This window comes from Lytechinus variegatus, chromosome 12 (genome assembly GCF_018143015.1).
Source record: "Lytechinus variegatus isolate NC3 chromosome 12, Lvar_3.0, whole genome shotgun sequence".
Lineage (NCBI taxonomy): Eukaryota > Metazoa > Echinodermata > Echinoidea > Temnopleuroida > Toxopneustidae > Lytechinus > Lytechinus variegatus.
Window position 1 is genome coordinate 35645361 of NC_054751.1, and position 20371 is coordinate 35665731.

At 35.7% G+C, this 20371-nt stretch overlaps 1 protein-coding gene across 3 annotated transcripts in view; it reads left to right on the plus strand.

Annotated features, from left to right (window-relative positions):
• The window catches only part of LOC121424765 (nucleolar complex protein 3 homolog), a 52317-nt gene extending 48257 nt beyond the window's left edge, over window positions 1-4060 (plus strand). For all 3 annotated transcript variants that reach the window (XM_041620533.1, XM_041620535.1, XM_041620534.1), the window contains 2 exons: window positions 1165-1270; window positions 2533-4060. In XM_041620533.1, coding sequence (XP_041476467.1) covers window positions 1165-1270; window positions 2533-2883 — 457 coding nt within the window. In that variant the 3' untranslated portion in view covers window positions 2884-4060. The remainder of the gene's footprint in view (window positions 1-1164; window positions 1271-2532) is intronic.
• Window positions 4061-20371: the final 16311 nt, after the last annotated feature.

A 20371-nucleotide genomic window follows, 5' to 3' on the forward strand; every position in this document is an offset into this window, starting at 1 on the left:
ATAATGTGGGGCTGACTGTAATCCATTGTTAATATTTAATTTTCTCTTTCCACCCCCTGAATGAGCATTATTGACAAAACATGTCTTCAATTTCTGAGACAAAACAAAGTATCTTCAATTTCTCAATAGCTCATTTCTATGACACTATAGTTTATATACAGACCTTGTCATGGTGGTCAATGCATGGACATACATGTAGGCAGTGCAGTATTTACAATACAATTTATACTGTATTATAGCCCCTATGGATAAACAACATATTTTTATTTAATATTATACATTTTGCAAATACCTGTAACTTACTGTAAGACCCAAAGTAGAGAATAAGAGCAATATAGCTATATGAAACTACTTGCTATTGTGGAACTTATATCGTCCAATATCCAAGAACCACAAGACGATGAAACCTAATTTTTGGATGAAATAAAGGGTATAAAAATGTATAAATTTAGGTAAAATGACCTTTTAACTCTACAAATAATGGTTTTTAAGTACTAATTTTAGGTTAAACAAATTGCCTGCCCCCAAAACATATGAATAGACACCAAAACCAGATAAGAAATACCACCAAATAGAGAAGTTGTAGCCAAAACTGTGATTTTGGGGGGTTTTGGTGGCCATTTTGTATTTTAGCCTGGCACACTTTTTCCTTGAACCCGAGACAAAAAATATTGCCATTTCATGCTGAGATACATTACAAGGAATAAATAAAAACTGTTGCCATATTAAAATGATAAAAAATATTTTTGACCCATAATTGACTCATGATTATAGGGATACATGTATTTAAGATGTTTTTAACTTTATATACAGCTACAATGAAGTTTAGTTTATCTATTTATTTATTCATTAGTTTCTGTATGTCATGACAATGTACATAGTGTGACAATCACAAAATTAAATACATTAAATATAACATGAAAAGATGTATAATTATGATCATTTACATAACTGATTATACCAAGGTTGCAGACATGCAGTGGTATGACAATATATTTTAAGTAGATGCTTGAGATGTTGTCACACCTAATCATGATTTTCATTATTGTTAGCATTGTATAGGGATCTCAAAGACGAAGACATTGTATCAGGTTCACAAAATGAAGGCATTCATGTCAGATACAATAAAGTTCAGTGATTTTAATTGTTGTTTACATTGTATAGGGATCCTAAAGATGTTTTGAAGACATACAACACAGATACAATGAAGTTTAACCCACCTCTACCTCCTAAGAACCCAGTTATTAGCAAAAAGGCTCTCAAAGCAAAGGTAGGTGAAAGCTCAAAAATTAGTTTTTGTGAAATATTGAGACCAGATCAGTAGCCATGACAGTATTTTACTGCTAATCAGCTGAATATTAAATTCTGAACCACTTAAAATTTATTGTACATTGCCTAGTTAGCTTCTTGTGCACGAGCAAATGGGAGGCTGAATGTCATACATCTGTAGTGTTGTACATGTACCGTCCGGAATGTACTGTTGCATGGTCCAGAACAAGGTGATGTCACTTTGAAAATTATGATCAGTGCATTGCGCAGTAAATGTAGGTGCAATATGCATTTAGGGCTTTAATACTGGCTACATGTGCATTGCTGCTGCAGATCAGATGCACATTGGAGGGATTTTGCTTTTCTCTTTCCAAAATTTCAGTCTTATTATTTCATAGCTTAATGTAGGAAAAAAAAGATTATTGTATTTTTGCAAACTTTTGAGGCGTTGTACATAGTGATTCATGTGATGGAGTGAAATTTTGCATTCAGAAAATAAGAGACTCTATTCAAAGAGCATCTGTATTTCACCTTATGCAAAATCTTGCTCTCATGCCTATTTGCTATTATATTGTTCTCACTGACCTGAATTCTCTGAAATAATGGTATGAGAATGGATTGTTATAAAGTTTGGTCAATTATGAAATTTTTTTATCCAGATATTGAATTTTATTTTTTAAAGCAAAGTAACAATGAAATTTCATTATTTTGTACTAAATTGATTGAACCTACATGTCTAAACAAAATTTTTGACTACTTTTTGTTTGCACCTTTTTATTAACCTGCCTACATTAAAACACATAATCGTAATACCAAGTGTGAGTTTGGATATAACAATTATGAGACTTTATAGTAGAAGTCTTGGGATTATTGAAAACTTTGAAAACCCAAAGCAATGATGTTTGCAAAGTTGGTAAAATTTCTACTTCTTGTATGTTTATCACATTAGTCCTATGGGCTTAAAGATTAAAAAGATTTAATTTAATGATTTTATTTACTCACCCTTTCTGGTAATTGTAAGCACCATATCAGAGATAGAACTATCAATGGCTTTCTGACATAATCTAACACTGTGAAATGAAATGTTGACTGAACTCTTTTTGCACTGAATATTGTTGATTGACTCAATGATCTTTTATTGGAAAAAAGACTACTGGTAATCTACTTCGTTCTCAAATCAGTATCAGTAATAACTCATTAATTGATGGATTATTACAAAGTTTTTATTAATGAAACTTGAATTTGAATATTGTATTTAAACAGAGGAACCATCCTTCAGTATCTGCCGGACCCTTTGTCCAAAACGATTTTCAAGACATCGTTGATCTGCAATATGAGGTGACTGTGGATGGTATGGATTTCAGCTCCGCTATCAAACCTGATAGCAAAGATGTGGATGATATGGAATTCAGCTCTGCAATCAAACCTGATAGCAAAGATGTGGATGATATGGACTTCAGCTCCGCTATCAAACCTGATAGTGAGAATGATGTAGTGTCAACTATGAGGAGACCTGGGAGAACATTCAAAAAGCAAGAGAGCAGAATAAAAGGAGACAGAGAGCATTTAAGAGATGCAAAGATGAATAATAGAAAAGAGAAACTCTTAATTTAGAATGTGAGTAGAAATAATAGGAAATGTGATCAAATAACACTGAGTGACCACTTGTCTGTAATAGTTTCCCAATTGAAACATGTATTAACCATTTGAACCTTGAATTATCTGGTTCGGTTTTGACGCTCACCCCCTGAATTGTATGTGCCTATCAAGCATATTAGGAAAATGAAGAAATAGTTCATTTGAAATAAATGATCTCCTCTTTCTATGATTTGACCCCATTTCTGCTGATATTGTGTAGACAGACATTTTGTAATCTTTAGTATCTAATAAATCGTTACTTTGACTGAAGTAAGATTTACCACAACACACCAATAGTTGGCAGAATATTTGCCATTGCATCATCGCATGAGCCTCCTCAATTAAGAGTTGTAGTTTTGGCCAATTTTTATGCTAAAATCCTTCCATGCCAAAGCTAATTATCAGCAACATTTTCAACTGAAGTTATTGAATGAATATCTTCAAACATGACATTTTGAAAAGATAACCCAACATTTTAAATCCATTTTTCATGTCACATGGATTCAGGACGGTAGCCTGGCCTATTAGGTATTCGCAAGATCACTGCATTGCTGGTACTCCAGCCTTTCGGATTCAAAGAGTTAAAGGAACCTTTAATTATTACTGTTTGGGTGGTCCTTTTTAGAACCTGTACATGCCCACAAAAGAATGCATGGTGTACCATGAAACCACTTAACTCTTTTGATTCCTTCATCATTTTGATTTATGGACTGTTGATTGTGCTCATTTAAATTTACCTCACATTGTTCATTATAGATTACAGTGATGCTCTGGGCTGAAAATAATCTGATTTATTTTTAACATATAAAGAGCAATCAGACAAATATAACACTGAAATTTGGTCAAAATCAGAGAAAAAATAAAGTTACATGTAGGGCATTTTAAAGATTTGCATTACTCTGATAAAACAGTTCTTGGGATGTCTTCAAGAATATTCAATGAGCAAATTCATGATGTCATATCCCCACTTGTTCTTTTGTATTTTATTATGAAATTAGGTTTATTCAAATTTATTTCTACCAAGAACTGAAAAAATTGGATTGAGAACTGATTTATTAGATTTGATATTCATTATAGAGGTGATACATTATTCACACATTTATGAAAAAATTAAGCAATTATGATTTCATGTAACAATAAAATATGGACATCATATTATTGTTGGTTGTCAGTTTTTTCTCACCTGAACGAAGTTCGGCAATCACTTTTCCAGTTGGTTTGTTAAGTCTGTGTTCAACTTGCTTTAATTTCTTTGTTTTTGCATCATTTATGTTCATAATCAGTAGGGGAAGGCGGGGTTAGTTGAGCATAGGGGCAAGTTGAGCCCCCACTCCCAGGCCATTAGGCACCTTTCGCAAACCTCTACAACGCGAGATTAGAGTCGGGTAACTCAAAAGTTAACAATTAATCATAGACTCGATTTTCGAGATTGATTGTACATTACAGTCAATACAATCAGACGTAGAAAACTGTTCTACAATCATTGCCAAGCTTTGTGTTACAGGCCCTATAGATCTTGCTTTCCGTGTGCAAAGCTCTTTCATACGATACCAGCATACCATGCCATGCAATTTGCCTGCCTGAGCTCGCGGCGGGACTGTACCTGTATGATGGCTATGACTCCAGCTGGCTGGAGACATGCGAAATGTAGATTATGACATGGATAATAAAGTGGTTTTTCAAACAAACCGAGTACATATTAAGTAAGGAAAAACTTACCGAATTAAGGCTTAGATATAGATCATTACAGTCCATCGAATCGATATTGCATTTATTGTGCATTATTTGTAGATCACTGGCAATTGATTCCATGGGTCAGATCACCTCTCAAGCCAAATCATTTCGCATGCGTTGACATGTACACAGCATGCAACAGGCCATAAACCATAAAAATTTGCAGTTTTTTCTTTTGCCTGCACATTCTACACAAACGATATGCCTTTAGCACACAATGTAATGGGCAGTATGTTTTACTTTTCCACAGAAATGGGGGGGGGGGTTTGCCGGGGGGTACACTTCCATTGAGGAGTGGATACCAGGCGTATCCATGGGGTTTTTAAAAGCACCCTAAACGAGGGAAGTAAGGTCTTTTCCAGATGATGAAAATGCATCTCTCAACAAGTATTTGGGTTGTGACACCCTACAAGTAGTGGAAATATATCCCCTTTTTCAGTATTTTAATCATCATTTTTCACACCCTTATAACGCTACATAGGCCTATACGTAACATACTTACCCACTCTTTCCCTTTTTACATGTGGTCACGCCTGAACTACCTTTGTAAATAAGCGTGCGCATCCTCAAATGAAAGGTCGGGAATAATGAATGAGGAAGACATTGTGGTGGTGCCAGGTATTGATGACCCATTGCATAACCCTTAACCACACCACATTGTTTTTAACTTTGAAACAAAGTGCTTTTTAGAGGGAAAAATACAAATATCAGCCAAAAAAGTAAAAAAGGGTGTAAAATAGACAACTTTTTACCCACACACGCCTTTAAATATATTACAGAAATAAGAACAATATTGTTAGTCCAGGTATGGATTCTCACTTTTGTTATAGTCTTTTACATGATGAATGCATGAGAAATGTGTGGATGTGAAAATATCACAATAAGTTTGGACTGGGGTAATTTAAGCCAAATCAACATGGGGCAAGTTGAGTCATGGTAATTCTTATGGTGATGTAAAATAAAAAAATTTAAAAGTGTAAAAAGCCGTTGATATGCAGGCAGAAAGGAGCAAATTCACATGAAAGTTCTTTTACTCTTAGAAGATGTTAGTATTTATAGAGAATTAGCAAGTGAAAAGACTTTAAATGAAAAATTGACATCCTGGTTCTTCCCGCATACATTTTGTACATAGTTTTTAAGGCTCAACATACCCCAGACGGTGAGATAAGATATTTATTCTTCTTTCTTTCTGCACATACATTTTATCTTACAAGTGTGATTTCACATTCTACAAATGAAAATCAATTAACCATAAACCATTGTTACAGTAGACAAAAAGAAACACAGCAAATAACTAATTATGTATTGAGAGAAAGACAAGGACTCCCCTGAAAAAGCAGGGCTTGTAAGGCTAGGGTCTCCTCTGTTTCAAGTACATGACTGAATAGTATTCAGTGTGTACATGTAATGTATTTAAAAAATACAAAAGAAACAAAACAACTAAAAAAACAACCATAAAACAAAGAAGACACTAAAACTAATCAATGACAAAAACACACACTAAAAAGAATAAAATACATTGCTTAACCCTAAAAAGACTGGGGGGCTGATTCAGCCCCCCCCCCCCTTCGACATTTTTCACGATAAATCCGCTGCGCGAAATTTTTTGACTGCGTCGCTCACCGACTTTTTATTTTCAAGTCTCAAGCAACTTTTGAGACCAAAATTGTGACCCCCAGGTACGCGGTTCTGAAATCACGCAACATTTTGTAAGTGCATGCAGACCCAAAATTACTAAAAAACGTGAATATCTGTACAAATCCAATGCAAATAGTGTTTTTAGCCAAAACTCATGTTTCATTATTTTTCCTTTTACTGCTTAAAATCAATTTTTTTTTATGGTCAAAATAAAGTCCCCATCAATTTCCATTGAAAAAACGATAAAAAATAAAAGTCGAAAAACAAAGAAATACATAAGAAATTTAGAAAACAATAAAATACATAAGAAAATAAATGGGATATTGAATTTTTTTAGAAATAAATTTGATCAGATGCCTATCTAGAGTATGTGTAACAAAATTAGCATTTTAGGGGCATTATTTTATTAATTAGAACGAACTTATGATTTTACGCAAAAATTAGCATAATTAATGAGCAATAAGATTTTTCGCAGAATTTGATATTACAATTTTGTAGATAATGCCATGGGTAATGCGCGTGCCAATTTTTGTCGCGATTGCGCGATCGACGGCCAAGATCATAGGGGGGGCTGAATCAGCCCCCCCCCCACCCCCCGTCTTCTAGTCATCGAAATAGCCCAGTCTATTTTTCATGCCATGTTATCCATACTTATATCTTCTTCCATCATATATCATCACTTAATCATATCAAATTGTTGTTAGTTTATTAGACTTCATAATTGTACATTTACAGAAAATGGTCAAGAAATAAAGTTCTGGTCATTTGAAATAAGGCTTGTATTTCCATAATTTCATGAGATAAACGTGTTTTCACCGGTTTCCCACAGAAGCTTTCGCATGGTGAACAAAAGATTTAATGCATGGCTGATCGTCAACAAAACGGAGTGTCGAGTGAGTTTGAAGGCCAGCCTGGAGAACCTCTTCATTTTATGAAATTATTGAAATTCAAGCCTTATTTCAAATGACCAGAACTTTGTTGTTTCTTGACCATTTTCTGTAATTTAGGTATCAAATTAAAGAGGAGATATTGAACTTTTCAAAAATGTGGTTTTCTTTTTGAAACCCAGATACCCCCCACCAAATGAGTTTTTGATATCCTTTCTTCAACTTGTATTGGCTCACTCATGCGTGAATGAAAAATAATCTAATATCAGATGAAAGAGGAGATTGTAAGCTTTAAATTGGTAGGTCATTTGTCTATTTGATTTATGATTAAGTAATGATCGCTAAATCTCGGTTTAGTTTTTTCTGGGACGCACTGTATAGCATTTATGAGGCGCCGATCTATCTAGTTGCCTATTTAGTGGCGCACTATATATTACCCCGGCTGTAGCTCTAGCTGCTAAAGGCGCTTGGTGCATTCAAGGAATTAATCCTGCCGGGTACCCATTCACCTCACCTGGGTCGAGTGCAGCACAGTGTGAATAAATTTCTTGCTGAAGGAAAACACCATGGCTAGGATTCGAACCTACGGTCCTCTGTTTGAAAGGCGAGAGTCAGAACCACTAGACCACGACGCGCCCACAAATTAGTTCCTTTTTTATTTGGACAGCAGGTTGAAGAGTATTGTGAAAATGACTGATTTTTATTCCATAGAATTGCGATACCAATTTTTTGTGAATAAGAAAGTAGCACATTTGGGGCTGTATGTTGGTTGATAAGAGCAAATGTTTTATTTAATGCATAAATAATATATTAAATTACAAAAAAAAAATCATCTCGGGGGGGGGGGGAATCACAACCCCCCAACCGGCTGTGAGATGGGTCCAAATATCATTTAGGGTTAATGCCAGTGGCTAACTGGGGGAGCGGGTTAAAAAATAAGCCCCCACCCCCCAAAAAAAAAAAAAATTGTTTCCAACCAATAAGGAAAGAAATATTTTCCTTCAAGAACCAAAAATATTGAAGAACAACTGATTAAGTGCATTGGATATTTATGTATTTCATTACAAGGGAGGCATATCATTCACACACTTATGTATGAAACAAGTGGAATGCCTCTGGCCATCTCACCTGCATCACGCAGTTCAACATAGCAGCAGTGCTGACTTTGAAAACTACTACAACTTGCACAAGATGTTCATTGATACTTGGTTACTCTTATTTCCACGTTTTATGAACTAGACCAATACACTTACAGAGATAGGATGGTAATTCAACAAATACCCCCAATGTGGCCAAAGTTCATTGACCTCACATGACCTTCGACCTTGATCATGTGACCTGAATCTTGCACAGGATATTCAGTGATACTTGATTACTCTTATGTCCAAGTTTTATGAACTAGACCAACATACTTTCAGAGTTATGATGGTAATTCAGCAAATACACCCTAATCGGCCAAAGTTCATTGACACTAAATGACCTTTGACCTTGGTCATGTGACGTGAAACTCATGCAGGATGTTTGGTGATACTTGATTAAGCTTATGTCCAAGTTTAATGAACTAGGTCCATATATTTTCTTAGTTATGATGACATTTCAAAACCTTAACCTCAGGTTAAGATTTCGATGTTGATTCCCCCAACATGGTCTAAGTTCATTGACCCTAAATGACCTTTGACCTTGGTCATGTGACATGAAACTCTAATAGGATGTTCAGTAATACTTGATTAACCTAATGGCCAAGTTTCATGAACTAGGTCCATATACTTTCTAAGTTATGATGTCATTCAAAAAACTTAACCTCAGGTTAAGATTTGATGTTGACGCCGCCGCCGTCGGAAAAGCGGCGCCTATACTCTCACTCTGCTATGCAGGTGAGACAAAAATGAAACAATTATGATTTCATGCAAAAACATAAGAAAAAGGAAAGTGGGAATGTGACATCAGCCTATTTAGTGAATATTCAAGATGATGTGCATATGACTGTTTTCACAATATATTGCTAAAATGTAGAAATCCATAACCTTATTATTTTTTATCAGATTTAGATGAAATTTTCAGCATTTTCTCTGTGAATTTTACTTAATTTTTTGTCTTGCCTGCATAACAGAGGGAGACTAAAGGTGCCACTTTTGCGGCGGCCTCAACATAGAAATCTTAACCAAGGTTAAGTTTTTGAAATGTCATCATAGCTTAAAAACTATATGAAACTTGGACAGAAGGGTAATCAAGTATCACTGAACATCCTGCCTGAGTTTCAGGTCACATGATCAAGGTCAAAGGTCAATAAGGATCATTGTACTTAGACCATGTTGGGGGAACCATATTGAAATCTTAACCTGAGGTTAAGTTTTTTAAATGTCTTCAAAACTTAGAAAGTATATGGACCTAGTTCATGAAACTTTGACATAAGGGTAGTAGCGTATCACTGAAGATCCTGCCTGAGTTTCTGGTCACATGGTATAGGTCAAAGGTCAGTTAAGGTCAATGAACTTTGACCATGTTTGGGGTATTTATGGAATCGGCATCATACTCATAACTTTACCTGTTTATGGATTTAGTTTATGAAACTTGGACATAAGAGTAACCATGTATCCCTGAATATCCTTTGCATGTTTCAGCTCACATGACCAAGATCAAAGGTCATTTAAGGTCAATGAACTTTGGCCGTGTTGGGGGTATTGAATTGGCATCATAACTTAAAAAGTTTATGGATCTACACATGTACATATAGTTCATGATACATCTCGACATAAGGGTAATGAGTATTTTCTTTAGTGAATAATTATTCAATAGCTGTTTTCAAAGTCAGTACTGCTGTTATATTGAATTGCGTAATGCAGGCGAGACTGCCAGAGACATTCCACTTGTTTAGTTATGGATATTATCACCCCGAAGCATGCCTTCAAAAAACAAAAAATGTAAAAAAATGGCATAAAAAATGATGGTAATAAATTGTCAAATTGGGTTATAACACTGAAAAGGTGAAATTTTCATATAGTGCTTCTAGACCAGTATTTTACGCTGAATATAATGAGGCAACCAGACTTTATCTCGAAAATTAACATGTGAGGGTACTTTTTGTCTCGCCCACCAGAGGTGAAGGCGAGACTTAGGGATCCAAATATCGTCCATCCCTCACAAAGCTTATGAGACATAACTCAAAAAACCGTAACTTTTCAACCAAACTTGGATGGTAGATGGACTTGGGGGACCTGCATGTTATACTGCAGTTAGAGGTCACATGGTAAGGTCAAAGGTCATTTTCACGTTAGCGTTAAAAGTTTCAGTGCAAACTTATGACACATAACTCTGCAACCGTAAATCACTTTTCAACCAAACTTGGATGGTAGATGTACTTTGGGGACCTGCATGCTATTGCATTTGGAGGTCACATGGTATGGTCAAATTTCATTTTGAGGTCAACTTAAAATTTACGTGCAAGACTCTTTTGACATGTGTCCCAGCCATTTCACAATGAAGTTTCGATACAAATTGTTGCGTGCCCTCATAAATCATATTTCTGGTTACTTTCATAAGTGGGTGAGACATAAAATAGCTTTTGCCTTGTTTTCAAAATGGCCGCCAAATTTTCAGAATACTTGAATTTTCGAATATAGATTTTGACATAAACATTCAATTGCTACAAAATTAGTGTCAAATGAAAGACAAATTTCCTACAATTTGGTACTATATATAGGGGATAAGTAGGTCATTTGGCTGAGATTGTAAGTAGGAGACATAATTCTATTAAGAACAAAGCAAAAGCAATTTTGTGTCTCGCCCACTTATGAAAATAACCAGATATATCGTGATCAGCCAGGGCATGCAACAGAATTGTATCAAAACTTCATTGTGAAATGACTGGGATGGAATAACACTTGTCATAAGAGCCTTGTACGTAACTTTAATGTTGATGTGAAAATGACCTTTGACCTTACCATGTGACATCTCACTGCAGCAAAAGATGCAGACTGCCTAAGTACATCTACCATCCAAATTTTTTAGAAAGTGAGTTACGCTTGCGGAGTTAGTTGTCATACGAGAGTCTTTCATGTAAACTTTAACGTTGATCTAAAATTACCTTTGACCTTACGGCCGTGATCTGGCAAAACTACGTAAGTCACTTTTTTTGCGTTTTTCAGTTTTTTTGAGTTTCTTATAGTTTTAAATGTGCTCTTTCATCTGGCAAAATTTCAAGTTCTAACTCTAACTAATTTATTGAGATTCGAAAACCAGTTTTTGTAAAATTGTCTAAAAAATCAGGAGATTTAAAAGGCAGAACTACGTAAGTCGACTTACTAAAGTAGTTTTTCAATTTTTGACGAAAATGAAAAGGCAAAACTACGTAAGTCTACTTACATAGTTTTGTTAGAACAATCTCTTCGAAAGTAAGAGTTGATTTATCAGGCAAAACTACGTATCTCCCTCATTTCTGCATTGTAACGGTCGGGAGAACCGCATCACGCGCAGTTAGCTAATGTTGCTCAGCGCAATAAGGAGCCGCCATTTAAACTTCCCACAGTCACTGTGGTGCCATGGCTTCAAATTCGTGAGGCTGGAGAGGGAAACAGATTTTGAATTTAACTATAGACAAAACCAAAATTTCCCAACTGAAACAAGGTAAGCTAAACTATGTAGTATACTTTATTGTTTAGATGATAAAACATGAGATTTTATCAAAGACTAGATCTACGTTAGAGGTCTATCACCGTCTGATCATCATTTCTAAACTTTAAGGTAGGCCTAGAGTAAGTAAGGGCTTATAAACTATTTTCCTATAGATTAACGCAATTCAATTTTATCTAACTTTTGAGTTATAGATCTACACTGTAATTAGAATTAGTCGCCATTATGTCATATGTTCCAAAGGGAACATTAGTTTGCTTCAAGACTATGAAAGTCTGACTAGACACTAACCTGACACAGTAGGCCGACGTTAAGAATTAACATTTAGAATAAGAAATATGAAACATTACAATTTTATACGGAGTCTTTATAAAAAAATATCCAGATCTTAGCTACAATTTTACTGTTAGATCTATATCTTTAACTAAGTAGATCTACTGATAGACTGAATCACTGATTTTGTTTCAGTCTCAATTTTTCCATAAAAAATCATGCGTGCGGCATCCATTGCATTTCAAGTGACCAAAACATTTCATATGCGAATGGGGTGTGATTGGAAGCTGACATTAAAAAAAAGACAAACGGATTCGGCATGTTTTGCATTTTTTTTTATTTGTGTACTTTTGGTGAAAGTTTGATGAATTTTATTAAAATATTTTGTTTGATATTGAATTCATAATTCTTTGCTAATACCAGGGACTCCCTGGTAATACGATACATTGAAAGTAGTTTTGCCCGATAAGTTTGCAGTTCGTAGAACATACGAAGTTTTGCCTGATAAAACTTTGCAATACGTGAGGACATACGTAGTATTGCCTGATAAAACTTTGCAATGCGCAAAGACATACGTAGTTTTGCCTGATAAAACTTTGCAATGCGCAGGACATAGTTTTGCCTGATAAACTTTGCGATGCGCAGGACATACGTAGTTTTGCCTGTTCAAAAGCTAGGCGTGTAGTCGTCGATTTAATCAGGCAAAAGCACGTAAGTTTAAAAAATTGAAGAAAATTACAAGATTTAATGAAGAAATCAAATTTTTTTTTGTCCCAATTCCTTATATATGTTCCACAGGACAAAAGAAAACAAAAGTCCGATACGTCATTATCCATTTTTTCAAAGACAGCTAAAGAAGCAATTTTCAACTTTTAAACTCGAATATCTCGGAATCGCATAAAAGGAGATACGTAGTTCTGCCAGATCACGGCCGCTTATCATGTCACCTCCAACAGCAGCATAACATGCGGGTCCCCAAAGTCCATTCACCATCCAAGTTTGGCTGAAAAGCAACTTACGGTTGCGGAGTTAGGTGTCATAAGAGTCTTGCATGTAAACTTTAACGTTGACCTTAAAATGACCTTTGACCTTACCATGTGACCTCTGACTCCAGCATAACATGCAGGCCCCTCAACTTGAGTCCATCTACCATCCAAGTTTGGTTGAAAAGTGACTTACGGTTGCGGAGTTAGGTGTCATAAGATTCTTGCATATAAACTTCAATGTTGACCTGAAAATGACCTTTGACCTTATCATGTGACCTCGGACTGCAGCATAACATTTCAGGTCCCCCAAGTCCATCTACAATCCAAGTTTGGTTGAAAAGTGACTTATAGTTGTGGATTTATGTGTCATTAGATTTGTGACGGACGAACGACATTTTGATCCCCAAGTCTCGCCTTCACCTCTGGTGGGCGAGACAAAAATGAATGAATTTCCTTGAAATGTTCCAGAAAACCTTATTCATAATCTATTATCATGTTGATGAAATTCCAACTCTGTATCATTCCTTTTGGCAAATTTATAATGTATCGAACTTGAATACTCACATTTCAGAAACGTCGCTTTTTGTTTGCGTTTTGGTAGACTAACATATATAATATGTATAGTTAAAATTAAATGCAAGTATCTACGCTTTTTTAACCACTTGGAGGCTTTCCTGTATCAGCTACATAAAAAAGTACTGCCGCATTGAGGCATACCCCTGTCGGGGTAAAAGTCAAAGTCAAACTCCCTCCCTTAGCTATATCATGGGGAGAGGGGGGCTTCAGCCCCCCCCCCCCCCACTTTTTTCCAAAAAGCATTTGTACAAAAACGTAAAAATTACCATATGATTGTGATTTTTTGCATGGTGAGCCCCTGTCACCACTAGTCTCGGAAAATACAAACACATATTAAATAAGTCTGTAGATTTGTTAAATGATGCTGAACCAGGAAAAATCATTTACCATCTTTATTACTCTTTGGATTAATAATAGAATATACCTGGTGAATTTGATCAAAACAAACAAACTAACAAATCTCGATAATTCAGAATGGTTCCATACAAAATTTAAGGTTCACCTTTAAACAAGGTTTTCCATTCACAGCGATTACAAATGATTCAAACATATGACCTGTGGAGTTTGTTGCAATTTTTTTTGTATAGCAAGGAAAATATAAAATACAGTTTTTTTAAGTATGATCCAATCCTCGATGATAAAAAAAAGAATTAAAGAGTCACATTCGCGATAAATACATACAGGTTAGCAGTCTGTAGATGATTCAATACACTGTAATTATCTTTGAGCTGTAAGCATGACGTTGATCTTGTCAAGCAAATTGTGGACTAAGACGTCTTCACGCATGTCAAGGGGTGGTCGAATTATCTCACTCGCAGATCCGAGGAAGATTTCCTCCAGTCATTCATCATGCAGACGGAACTGGTTCCACAAATGGCGGCCTAGTATCACGGGATAAGCCCGTCAGTCATAAGGACCATAAGTCATAATACTAACTGGTCATAAGGACCGCTAGTCATAACGTGTAAAATCCTATACCCAAAAGCTCGCTAGTCATAATAGGCAAAAGGGGTCGCTAGTCATAAGGTCATAAGGACCATGGGTCATAAGGTCCGATTTTCATAATGCAAGATAAGGGTTGCTATTCATAATGGACCATAAGGGTAATTGATCATAAGGATCGCCAGTCATAATCAACAATGAGGGTCGGAATTCATAATACTAGATGAGGGTCGCTAGTCATAAAAAGGAAGAGGCTACATTGATCATAAGGGTCGCCAGTCATAATAGGGGATGAGGGTCGCCAGTCATAATGGTAGAAGAGGTTCGCCAGTCATAATAATGGATGAGGGTCGCTAGTCATAATAATAGATGAGGTTCGCCAGTCATAATAGTGGATGAGGGTCGCTATTCATAATAGTAGAAGGGGTTCGCCAGTCATAATAATGGATGAGGGTCGCTAGTCATAATAATAGATGAGGTTCGCCAGTCATAATAGTGGATGAGGGTCGCTATTCATAATAGTAGAAAGGGTTCGCCAGTCATAATGATAGATGAGGTTCGCCAGTCATAATAATGGATGAGGGTCGCCAGTCATAATAATGGATGAGGGTCGCCAGTCATAATAATGGATGAGGGTCGCTATTCATAATAGTAGAAAGGGTTCGCCAGTCATAATGATAGATGAGGTTCGCCAGTCATAATAATGGATGAGGGTCGCCAGTCATAATAATGGATGAGGGTCGCCAGTCATAATAATGGATGAGGGTCGCTATTCATAATAATGGATGGGGATCGCCAGTCATAATAGTGGATGAGGGTCGCCAGTCATAATAGTAGAAGGGGTTCGCCAGTCATAATAATGGATGAGGGTCGCCAGTCATAAAAGTAGAAGGGGTTCGCCAGTCATAATAATGGATGAGGGTCGCCAGTCATAATAGTAGAAGGGGTTCGCCAGTCATAATAATGGATGAGGGTCGCCAGTCATAATAGTAGAAGGGGTTCGCCAGTCATAATAATGGATAAGGGTCGCCAGTCATAATAGTAGAAGGGGTTCGCCAGTCATAATAATGGATGAGGGTCGCCATGCAGTCATAATAGTAGAAGGGGTTCGCCAGTCATAATAATGGATGAGGGTCGCCAGTCATAATAGTGGATGAGGGTCGCCAGTCATAATAGTAGAAGGGGTTCGCCAGTCATAATAATGGATTGCCCTTATAAAAAAAATTGAATGGTATACCATTGACTACCATTTATCATACACCATTGATATACCATTGGAATACCATTCGCACAGCACCCACCATACACCAATGGTATACCATTCAAGCCTCAATGGTATACCATTCAAACTAATTTAAATAATTCGGACGTTACTATTACCATATTCATGAGCACCATTTACCATTCATATACCATTGATCAAACACCATTCACCATTGATCTACCATATGGCCACTATAGACAGGTTTACCATTGACCACCATTCACCATTCACCATTCAGCCACCATTCACTGGCCTACCATTTACCATTCAGCCACCATTCACTGGACACCATTGGCCTACCAATTGCCTTTCACCATACACCATTCGCCTACCATTGACCATACACCATTCATGTACCATTCACCATCCGCGTACCATACACTGTACACCATTCGCGTACCATTGACCGTACACCATTCGCGTACCATTCAACGTACACCATTCGTGTACCATTCATCGCTCACCATTCAACTACCATTCGCCGTACACCATACACCGTTCACCATTGATTGACCATTCACTTTACACCATTCTACCATACACCGTACACCATTGACCTACCATTTACAGTACACCATTGGCCTACCATACACCATACTACTATTCACCGTACACCGTAGGCTTACCATACACCATACAACATTGGCTTACCATACACTGTACACCATTGACCTACCATTTACCATACAATACTGTCATACCATACACTCTATACTATTAGTCAACCATTCAAATAACACCATTGGTCATACACTATAGACCACAAGTGTACATTCAATGGTAGACCAATGGTAGACAGTAGAACAAAGATGTGCAATGTATAGTAAGCCAATAAAGTACAGTGAATGGTAGACCAATGGTGTACAGCATATATCTGGGGTTAATGGTAGGCTTAATAATGGAATAAGTATACACAAGAAAAAAAATGAAAGCAGTTATTTCAAGAACGTCATTAAAATGTTTTTACTATAAGAAGTTTAAGTACAGCATAAATGGCACAGAGTATTCACAAGTATAGACTTTATAATTAAAGCACATAAGTTATTAATATATATGACTTAGCTACTCGTTGATATCTCTGTCAATCTTGTTATGAAAAAAATAAACATGTATCAAGACAGATCGAGTTTGATTGAAAAACACAACAAATGAAGACTAACATTTCCAAGAATAAACCTGTTCTCTCTTATTGCTTTTTACATGGATTGAGTACTTGGCAAAACCACTGTTCTGCATACAAATCTGATACTTGATGTTAAATCTGTTGTGTGAATTGCTTTCAACAATATTAATAAACATTTTTTTACTAATAAGTTCAAGTACAAAAGAGTATTGACAGGAATGGTATAAAAGCACCATATTATGAATACATGTGACTGCGCGACACTACAAGAGATCAATGATTGCACTCCACATAGGTATTATGTTAATCTTCCTATAAACGAATTTACATGCAAGACAGAATTTGGACAACAAACTAATGAACACCAAATTTCGAAGATTAAACTCAAAATGTGCGATAGCCTTCACATGGCCAAATGAATAAAGGGTACCACACCTAGAAGAAATGAAATATCTCAAAAAGGGGGGGGGGAAATAGTACCCCCGTCCCCCAAATTGTTCTTTTTTTTCTTTTCACCTAAAAAGATATATCAATGGCGTGTTTCTACAAAGAATTGTTAAAAAGTATTACCCGCCTAAGTATCCAGAATCCTGGATAAGTTTCCTGTAGAAATAGACGCGATGTGGTTAATTGATTAATTGCATCGCGCAAAATATGGTTTCACATAACCATCTTTGAGAGGTGGTTATTGCCATGTTAATCCGTTTAACTTTTCTGTAAACATGGGGCAAAATAGCATTCATGTCTGGCTTAAGTGCTTGAACCCAGAAGTGCGATCTCACAGTATACATATATTCTGGCCTGTTTAATCTCGCCAGCTGATCGCGAAACATATATACCTGCTACAATGAGTGAGATGTACCATGAATTTTGAAAATTTTCCTAACGAGATGCAATTTTTGACATACCAAAATGCAATGTTGATGTTATAGTTTGAATTTTCCGATTTCTGCCGTATTTGCGAAGCGAAATGCAAGTTGATCAGATTATTTGGTCTGTAGAAACAGCTTGGTTTAAGAGCGATAAGGTTATTCGAGTCCGGAAAAGATAAACTGTTTTTAATGATTTACTGTAGAAACACGCCAAAAGTTTATCATAAATACAATAAAGATAAATTAAGAAATAAATAATATATCACACATAGAAAGAAAATATAATGAAAATAGGGAAAGAAAATTATTCAATTTGGAACACTAAAAAACATAAAAAATAGAGACCTCTTTTTGCAAAATATATAGAAAATAATATATACAAGATACCCACTTATTTCTTTTCTGTCTAATTTTGCTGTGCTGAATCAGATGAATAACTCAACTATGTGTGAGAAATAATATGATTATTGTCTTACACAGAATCAGTAGTCAATTGTAAGTTTTTACAACCTAGCTTGGACAAAATTTGAATTCATATAATACAAAAAATATATAAATTGTGATTTTGTATATTCATGAGGACTTGAAGAGAACAGTTTTACCAAAAAATAACAACTTTAATTCGTCATAACTTCGTTAATCCGCAACAAATTTTGATGAAATTTTCAGTGCTTTTTGTTTGTCTGATGTACACTTTGAATTGTATCACATAACTTTCAGTCTCGAGTACCTCTAGCCCTCCAATCAAATGGGTTGGACGACCGGTTACATTTTACACATGAAATAGTTATAAGGAGAATGAAGGGGACCATAGAAAGAAAGCATGAGAAAATGGCAGATTTTGGTAAGGAGAGAATGAATCAGAAAAGCATCATGCTGAAAATTTCATTAACATCTAATAATAACAAAGTTATTGAATTTGAAATTTTAACAATATTTTGGTAAAAATTAACCTAATGTACACATGATCGTCAGGAATATTTGCTAGGCTTATTGTATAAAATGAAATCATAATTATTTAATATTTTCATACATGTGTGTATGATATGTCCCAAGTATCATATCATTATTTCCAGCAATGCATATCTTCACATTAAAGGTCAAGTCCACCACAGAAAAGGTTGTTTTGAATCAACAGAGAAAAATCAGGCAAGCATCATGCAAAATATTTCATCAAAATCGGATGCAAAATAAGAAAGTTATGACATTTTGAAATTTCGCTTATATTTCACAAAATAGTTATATGCACAATTTACCCACATGCATATGAGAGAATCGATGATGTCCCTCACTTTTTGTTTTGTTTTTCATTGTTTGAATTCTACAATATTTCAAATTTTACAGATTTGACAATAAGGACCAACTGGACTGAACCAAATAATGTTAAGCAATGGTAACTCCACATGTTCAGTGAGAAATAAAACTTTATTTCATAGGTCAATGGGGAGAAAATTATATTTCATATTTAAAAAAACAAAAGAAAAGTGAATGAGTGATGTCATCAGTTCCCTCATTTGCATACCGACCAGGATATGCATATAACTATTAAGTGAAATTGAGTGAAACTTAAAAATGTCATACCTTTCTTATTTTTCATCCGATTTTTATGTTTGATTTTTCTCTTTTTAATCAAATCAACTTTTTGTTAGGGTGGACATGTCTTTGAAATAAATTTTCACTCCATTTTTTAGAGTTCTCGGAGGACAAAGTGTAAATAAGCACGACTTCTTGTAATAAAATACAAAAGAACAAGTGGGGATATAACATCAGCTTGGGTACGTCGTGGTCTAGTGGTTCTGACTCTCACCTTACAAACAGAGGGTCATGAATTTGAGTCCTAGCCATGGTGTGTTTTCCTTCAGCCCAAAATTTATCCGCACTGTGCTGCACTAGACCCAGGTGAAGTGAATGGGTACCCGGCAGGATCAATTCCTTGAAGCTGTAATAAGAAATATTGGATGAAAACAATGCAAAGGACAGTATATTAGCTAAGGGTTCAAAACATCAATGCCTGTCGTGTGTGTAAGCTTTCTTTAGAAGTTCATATATTTTTTTAAATATCGAGAAATTTGCAGTATACACTACCATTCAATTGAATGGTACCAATTAACAAATATCAACAAAACATTTTGTAAAATATGATAAATAAATTTATGTTTAACCATAGATGGGAAAAAAATAACCTATTATCTCATGGGAGGCCCCAATGATGACAAATACCACAACAAATGAATACCTGAGGACAAAGTGTCCACCCCTCCCCCTCAGCCAACATACTGATTTTTTTTCAGCTATGCCACTGCAGGAATACAATCTGTTTTATCTCATGAAGCTTTGCAATTTTTCCTACTGAAGAAAATTCTTACACACATACCTTTCATAAACTCCATTCTTTTCTTGTACACGGCACGTTTTCTGTGTTCAACACCCGTCGTGTCACTCCCAGATAAGGCTGGACCATTAACCTTATCATCCAGTGTATCCGTCGTCCAAACTTTGAAAATGAAATAAAATCAATTTGAGTGTTGTAAAATCTGCAT